The sequence below is a fragment of the Schistocerca cancellata genome, chromosome 2 (assembly GCF_023864275.1).
Source record: "Schistocerca cancellata isolate TAMUIC-IGC-003103 chromosome 2, iqSchCanc2.1, whole genome shotgun sequence".
Taxonomy (NCBI): domain Eukaryota; kingdom Metazoa; phylum Arthropoda; class Insecta; order Orthoptera; family Acrididae; genus Schistocerca; species Schistocerca cancellata.
The window spans coordinates 274525577-274533833 of record NC_064627.1 but is presented as its reverse complement, the minus strand read 5'-3'; the positions used below and the strand labels follow the sequence as shown (position 1 = coordinate 274533833).

Here is an 8257-nt window from a genome sequence, read left to right as displayed (position 1 = left end):
AAGTGCGAGAAATCGTGAATTCTTAGATTCCAGACAGAATAGATACATGTCAAGAAAACTCACTATCATAATAAGAACAGACAGCAGCAGAAATATAGCCTATGTTTCTCATGCATGAAACAGTAAATCTATGTTGTTTTGCTTTCTGCAGAGTCTGTTATATATGTATACATGTATTCGAAAGTATTTCCTCATCGGCAAATTGTAGGTTATATAACTGAATCAGTGGAATTACTCTCTTTTTTAATTTACTTTACAACATGTCATGTGTCTTGGTAATTTACTATTTCTGGAACTCAAAAATATAACAGCTATTTCCCTAACTGAGTAAAAGAGTAATTAAAAACAAACATTATTCTTGCGACACATGTGAATGTCTGCTTTCTCACCGCTTGGAGCGCTATCGAGGAAACGTTAGCGACAGCCCCGGACATTTGCAAAAGCCCCGCCCATTTACCCCCCTCCACACCTACCCCCCGTCACACCAACCAAGAGCGCATCAATATGGTCTTTGGTAGTCCTCGTCGCTGTCGTGTTTTTGATCGTCGTTTTTTGTTTTACCGCGGTTGTTCATACTAGCAGTGTTGTGCTGTTAGTACTTCTTAGCAGTTTGTGTAATACTGTCAAAATGAAACATAGATATGCACTCTCAATAAAATTATCATACATAAGGTACCTAATCTTGACTGTTGTGGCCAACTGCTGTCAAAACTGGTATGTAACAGACATTACAGTACGGTACGATGTGTTGGAATGACACAGACGAAATTATGCACATATGTTTAACAATAGGCAGCTCTAAGGCTCTCAAACACTGAAGAAGAACTCAAAGTAATCTCGTGTCTGCTATAAGCAAGCAGTCATAAGAGTTCACAAGTAAAATTTCACCCATTACACAGGCAAATATTAATGAAGAATGTCACTGTATAAATATCTGACTGCTTGCATTATGCATTTCTACATTATCCCATTCTTATATTCTTAAGTCTTAATGAGGTAATCAGAAACAAACCAAGACATCGACTTTGCATTGTTTATGCACAACATTGACTTTAGACAACAGAGATAATGGACAGCATCCTTTGCGATACTACCAATAAATATTTCCCAACAGAGGTGACGGAAATTTGCGCTCACTGCAATTAACAAATATCAGATTTTTTATATAGTGCAGATGAAAGCTCATGAAATAAAGAAGTCGTTGTGGATACCATTTTTATTTTTCATTCTTATTGATGATTTTTCAACTCGCATATTCAATGAACATATTTCTAATTCTTTTCACAATGGTACCGGGAAAACTGTATTTCGTACTAACTACTGATTTTCTCCCTTGTTATGACTGGCATATCTGTGATACGAACAACTTTGATGTTATTCTATGTTCCTTGGATGTTGGAACAAGCGGCAGACCATGCGCGGAGCTTAGGATATGGAATGGTGTGGAGGGGGATGATTGGGCGGGACTTGGGCACCCTCCGGGGCTGTCGCTAACGTTACGTGCGCTATCGCCGCTCCAGTTTTCAAACGTTAACAGCTTTCGCACCAGTATGTGTCGCGACTGTATATATTTAGAATATTGTGGGAAAGAGCCAGAGAATATGAACGACATGGTGACAGTACCGTCCAGTCCGTGGCCAAATTTGGAGCATACATAAATGAAACACTTTTCATTACGCGAACTTAGTGCATAGGGATAGATAAAACTTCTGGTTACAAGACGTAAGGTGTGCAATCACACATTATTAAGGAAAAATATATTTATCGGAAAGAAAAGAATCGAATATAGGTACGGCAAGAGAAGCAATGCGGCCGAAATGTATACCACGACCAAAGAGCTAAATACCATGACACACCTCAAAATTTGAAAAAGAGGACATATTTATAGCAAACAAATCCAAGCAAGTACCACAAAACGCACATTACTTACATGGCGAAGACTGCGTTACATAGTTAGGAGTGTATATGTGTACCAACAGCTGACTGAATAAATTATCGCAATAAGAATTCGCATTATTTGTCAGAAAAAAGGAGTTGCGTATCGTTAAAAAGTGCTACAGGTGTATACGAGACCACCATACATAGCACGAACTGAGGGAATACATTTTCATAGCTAGACAAATAAAGCGACGAAGTAATTGAATTTCCGCCGTAAAATAACAGACAATATTTGTTTGTCTTACACATCAGAGATTTTTTCTTAATTGTCTCAAAACCAACGAAAATATGACGACGAATAACGCTATAAGGAAATCAAATTCAAAATACGCATTAGTAAGAGACGGCAGAGTAGCCATTCCCATCTCATCAAGGGCCGAGGCTGACGAATAGTATCGCATATTCTCTTATTATCTATCAGCCATTACACAAGAAAAAATGAACAGAACTTATTGACTGAAGTTGTCAATAACTGCAATATAATATTGACTAAAAAAGTGAGTTGTAATAAACGATGATCGCAGTAGAATGACTGCTTCGCACAAATGCTGCCGTTGTAGATAATACTTGTGGTAAGCAGACTGCTATAATATGTCAACTATACACACAACAGCGTCTCTGTAAAAAGCGCATGCTATACGTCCATATGCAATGGTATACAAAATCTGCCATAATTGACTAATGATTTAAAGAAACAAAACGAAAGAGAAACGAAATGGCAGTCAGAAAAGCGTTGAAGTTCTGATATTAAATCACAGAAAATATACTCAGATTATTTATCGTACTATTTATAACTGTAGTAAATAGAAGACGCAAATAATATGTGAAATATCATGGAAAAATGTTATCGCTATTTTTCAGAAATACAAAAGGGTTTATGTGTAATAATTTGTGCAAGTGAGATACTATCGTAAGTTTCCTTCAGAAGTACACAAAATAACTTCCCTCTTTACAAGGCACTATGTCGAGCTTTAAGTATACACTTTTAGCCGCACTTACGTTATAATAAATAGTTCATTTTCATTTAAATGCGCAGGTCGTCGTCTTTACTTAATATATAAGCTAAATATTATTTTCAGTGGCCATCATTTCCTAGGACTTCCCGTGTCAACTTAGATTATAGGTCAAAATCTCCGAGCTTCGGTTATATGCTGGCAGTGTATTTCGTTTACAATGAAAGGCGATTTAAAACTAGGACGTTGTTAGTTAGGCGTGAAAAGTGTCGTATCAGTAGCACTCCTGCACCAAAAGCTCAGTTACTCATAGGGCCAAAGACAGCCTCAGAATGCGCACGTCAACAAAGAACAGAAAGCAATGTTAAATGGATTGTAATAATAAATACCAACAAGATAATGAAGAGGTATGAGGGGCATTAATGAAGATACCAGTGATGCCTTATAATGAAACCAGAACGATACACAAAGAATATGAACAATGGATTCAACTGTTAATCACTGCAGGAAACAGCAGTAGAAAAGTGTGACCAGTGAGAAATAGTGGTCCTACGGTATCACTATTCGACGTTTGTACTAAACTATTTCATACAACACTTGATACCAGCTAGATAATATCATAATTTGGAAAACACATACAATATCACGTCTATCAAAGCGCTAACTCCAGTTGTAATTGTACCCCTTCCAGCTATACTTGGGAGCCAAATATACCCTCACCCTATTGTACATGAATGTGACAACCCCTTGATAGGCTGTGCGGGGCACACCACTTTTGACGTCATCCATCAGGCGGAAGGTTTGCGCCACCTGTCTAAAGTTGTACTGCGAACCGTACGTGATCCGGACAGGCCCGCTGTCGGTGATACTACGACGTAGGAGCTGTTCCTTGGTGACCACTGGGCTACCACTCACAGTCCTGTTGAAACGCGGGTCGTAGTTGTCCTTCAGCAGGTGATCGAGGCGGAACTGGGTGAATGGCACGAAATGCTTGCTGAGGACTACTCGTCTGATGTGTTCCTCGAAGTAGTAGCCCCTGCTGACGCCATAAGCTACGAAAACTCGCGTCCGGGAGATCTCGGGCCTCAGACACGCGCGGCCGAGGCGTTGCTCTGGTCTTCGCAGCCAGTCGTCCCAGAAGGCTTTCGGCCACCCTGGAGCCAACCTGGCCCACTCTTTCCGGGCCAGCATCCAGCCCAAACCCGGGAAGAAGTCGGTGCGGTGGATCAGTGCACCCGCCTCGAGATCCACGAGGTGAGACTTCCCGTTGTCGTTCCACGCGGAGACGCACCACAGGGATGGATCTCGTTCCAGGAGCTTCCTCGTCGCTGCGAAGTACTCGAAGAAATCTGGAGCAGTGTCGATGTCGTCCTCGACGACAATGGCGAAGTCGAAGCCGACGGTGTCGAATATGAAGTTGAGGAGCCAGCGGTAGTGGCGCGACACTTTGTAGTACCCTAGTAGATGTTTCTTCTCATGCGGTATGGCGATTGAGGACTGGTCCGGCTGCCGCAAGCTGAAGACATTACGGCCAGTGTAGGATGCGATAACCGCAGCAGTTTCAATGTGATCGCAGTCTCGGCTCACCACAATAGGGAACTGACGCTTGGATGGTCGGTGTTTGAGGAGCTGGTCCAAGCAGCGACCAACTGTGACGCGGTCACACGCCAACACGAGAACAGCTATCACCGGAGAATCACCTGCGAGTTTGGTCTGAGCAGCCTCTTTCAGCAGCCTTAACGTTGTGTTTGCATCTACCTCAGAAGCTTCACCCATTGCATTATTTACATCAGCAGCACTATCTTCTTCATCAGTAATCATTTCTTCCACCCACTTTATCAACATCTTGACACCATTCTTTTTCCTATACCAGCCGAGATGATCGAACTCTTTTAATTTGATAGCATTTCCAGAATCAATGTGCGCATCCAGGGTAGAATCTACAGATCGGAGCCACATCAGCAAATCCTTGAGCGTCGCTGAGCGACTTTTTGTAACATATTCCGTCCCATAGTGAGTTTCCGCTGGACGGTTTGCATTAAGACAATAGTAGATAACGGCAAAAGAAAGGGAACACAAGAAAAGTAGCACTACCTTCGCCACTTTCCTCACTTGCATTTCGTTCTGAAGTTAGCTCTTCCTACAAGAGCAACACTCATGCATCTATTAGTTTAATACGCACATCGTCAGTGCACAGACGTTCTTCCTTCTTTCAGCCCAGTCTTAATAGTGGGTGCTTATAACTGGAACACACTTGTACATGATAAGTGGAACACACCTGTGCATGGTAATACATTGGGCAGAGGAGTCGATGAGTGAGACACTGCATACACAAACCTTTCTGTGACACTTCGTTTATAACAACACACAACAATATCTTCTTTTCAGTTACGTAATAGGCAGTGTGGCAGAATTCTTACAGCTCCTCTGTGGTGAAATTTCATTGACGCACTAACGATTAATTGACAAATCAAACGTTACCATCCACACGTCAACTGTGTCACGTTTCTTTTTTTATCCAGCAAAAATCACACTCGTCACAGATAATCTTTTTAATGGGATGTTTGTTATCGCTGCTCGAATACTATGTTCTCTTGTTCCAGCGGTATATTGTTTCTTACAAACAACTTAGGTTAGGAACGCAGATAATCTTGTACTTGAAATGCACTCGATTTTTCATTTATACGTGTGATAACTCAGAAAAACTATTATTCAATTACTTCAGTATCTTCTAGCTGGAAATCTTATTTCGAAGTTCCTACAATAATAAATAAAGTCGATATCTTGGAGATACATATGAAATTATTACTCAGATGCAGCGGGCGTACATTCCCGATATGTACACCTGATTTTCTACGTTTCCGCGTTATGGACACTATGCTTTATATAGGTAGTGTTACTCTAGAACTTCTCGCCACATGCTATTGCTACAAGTGCCGAATATTCCGCTAGGCAAATTTTCCATCTTCGTCTGTCAGTGCTTAATTTTGTGAAAGATTTGTATTTGAAATTTTGAGTTATCTCTTATTAACTACATTGAAGTGACAGGGAGACATTTGCAACGAATTTACACAGTCGCTGATCAGACAGAAGGCAGTGCTTGGGCATGAAAAAGATTAAATGAAAGAGATTCCGTGATAGTACGACTTGGGTTATATGATCTAACGAATTTAAAATCGAAAGTTTTTCGAAATATTCTCTTATCACCTGCGGAATTCCGGAAATTTTGGTAACGTCTTATCATCGGTATCTGCCTAGTTACGTATACTGCACGCGAACATTTGTCTTTCGTAATATTTTCCTATCTTTTGCGTAGCCTCACCTATTTAGTTTAGAATTCTCCAATACTGCATCTCTCCACTTACTGCTGAGAAACTCTCGTTTATCGAATCAAACGTCCATGTCTTACTGCCGCAAATGAAAAGTTGTAATACATTACAGTGTATCAAAAACACACATCTAGAGACCATTTTTACTCAACTGTTCATTTCTTTTCCCGTCCACCCTTCGATTGATCACCATCTGCTCCAAATACATAAGCTCTAAAACGCAGTTCTCTGAGTTCATCTCATTTTCTTTACAATGCATTTATGATACATCATTGTAATCATATTATAACTTATCTTCAGTCCTACTTTCAAATTTCCTCTACTGAGATCTGTCGCTCGCTGTTGAAGTTTGTCTGCACCATGGGTACCATGTCATCAGCGAAATGAATTTGCTTGGAAACCATTAACAACCATACGTTCATAGCTTCCGTACTTTCAGGAGTTAAAAGTTTCCGCTAGGTTACTGAGAAATGCTTTTGTGGTATAGAACTTCCTTGTCTCATCCTTATTTCAGTTCATAATCTGCTACTATCTTGATGAATTCTAATGAAAACTAACGGTGTGATTTATGTAGTCTTCCGTATGCTAATATAAATTAAGACAACTCTTTACTTCTCTAAGGAAAAAGCAAGACTAAGTAGTCGTTCATGTTTTCTAAAATGGTAAGCATCTCGCAAATGGTCCGTTGTGCTTGTAAGACCAGCTGACTTCTTTTCCTGAAAATAATACCGTCACTGTGAGGCAATGATTGCATCAATGTTCAGCATTTTTCTGACGAGCACTCCGCTGTATGTCGGTCTTGCTGTCCCCCCTCCCCCCCTCCATCCCGCACTACCAGCCCCCCTGACCCTCTCTCTACCCTCCTGGCACTTGCTACGCAAATGCAAATGAGTTGTTATTATAATGACTGCCAGTATCGCGGGATTTTTGTGTGTTCGTCGATCTATGCTATCAGACCGTTCGGTTAACCTACATTCATAGAACTATATGGTTGTGTGTATACAAATACAAAAACTGGATTCTCATTTCAATCTTCTTTTCTCTGTAGCATTAAGTTTTACCGGGATGTTACAACAACAGAACGTACAGCTTGCGATTAGTTAATGTGTAAGTCCAAGAAATCATCTGACAGTTAACTTGTAGTTGCAAGAAAATAACCAGAGATCAAAGACTATACATTACATTAATGTCAGTTCTCTCGGGAAAGTTATGGTTTATATTTTTAATGATTGTGGCCAGGGCTGTCGGTACGATTTACGGCTCACAGGTAAGCGAGCATTCTTAGGACCCTTACTTAGATTTGTTTTTTAAACTTCTGTTTTTTTGGATAAAATCAAAAGAAATAATGGAAAAAACAAACATTTAAAAAAAACGTTTCGAATGTTCACAATTACATAAATTCTACACTTTATAAACTAATACTTCTTTCTAGCTTTTCTTCGATACGAACTCTCTTATAATCCATATACAATACATAGTGGGTTTACTTTGACACTATTACTAACATAGTTTATGCAATAAGCCGCTCTCGTCCCACTATAGTTCTCAAACAGTTCTAAACGCTTGCAAGAACACTGGATGACCGCTCTTCTTGGGCAAAAGTAACTGGAAAAGTGCAGAAATCCGTAAGGCCAGCCTTATGTTTCTAAGTATTTAATAAAAATCGAACTTACGAAGAAAAATGAGAAGGTGCGCAGGAGAAATGGCTCAGACCCAAAATTAGCTTCTTGAAACTTTTTATACTGCAAAATTTCTTGTTTAAAATCCAGTTTATTCACGTCTATGTCGTGCAAAGATGGCATGTTTTCTACGCGCTCTGATAGTGCAAAATGGTCTTTGCCCATGTATGTCAATAAGAATATGTAATAGGCCTAATAATATTTTTTGCTCTCGAATGTCTGATGCATTGGATGTGCCTTATATGCAAAACAGTTGTATTATGCATTAATTTAACCACTAGTTACAAACGCATAAGTGTATTAAAAACAATCCTACACCTTCAGCGAGAGCCTCCAGCACACAGTTCTTTTATTCAAA

At 40.0% G+C, this 8257-nt stretch overlaps 1 protein-coding gene across 1 annotated transcript; it reads right to left on the bottom strand.

Annotated features, from left to right (window-relative positions):
- Positions 1 to 3551: 3551 nt before the first annotated feature.
- On the bottom strand, positions 3552 to 4850 carry LOC126153231 (alpha-1,3-mannosyl-glycoprotein 2-beta-N-acetylglucosaminyltransferase-like). Its single transcript, XM_049916055.1, has one exon. It carries the CDS (start codon positions 4848 to 4850, stop codon positions 3552 to 3554), a length of 1299 nt encoding a protein of 432 aa, XP_049772012.1.
- Positions 4851 to 8257: the final 3407 nt, after the last annotated feature.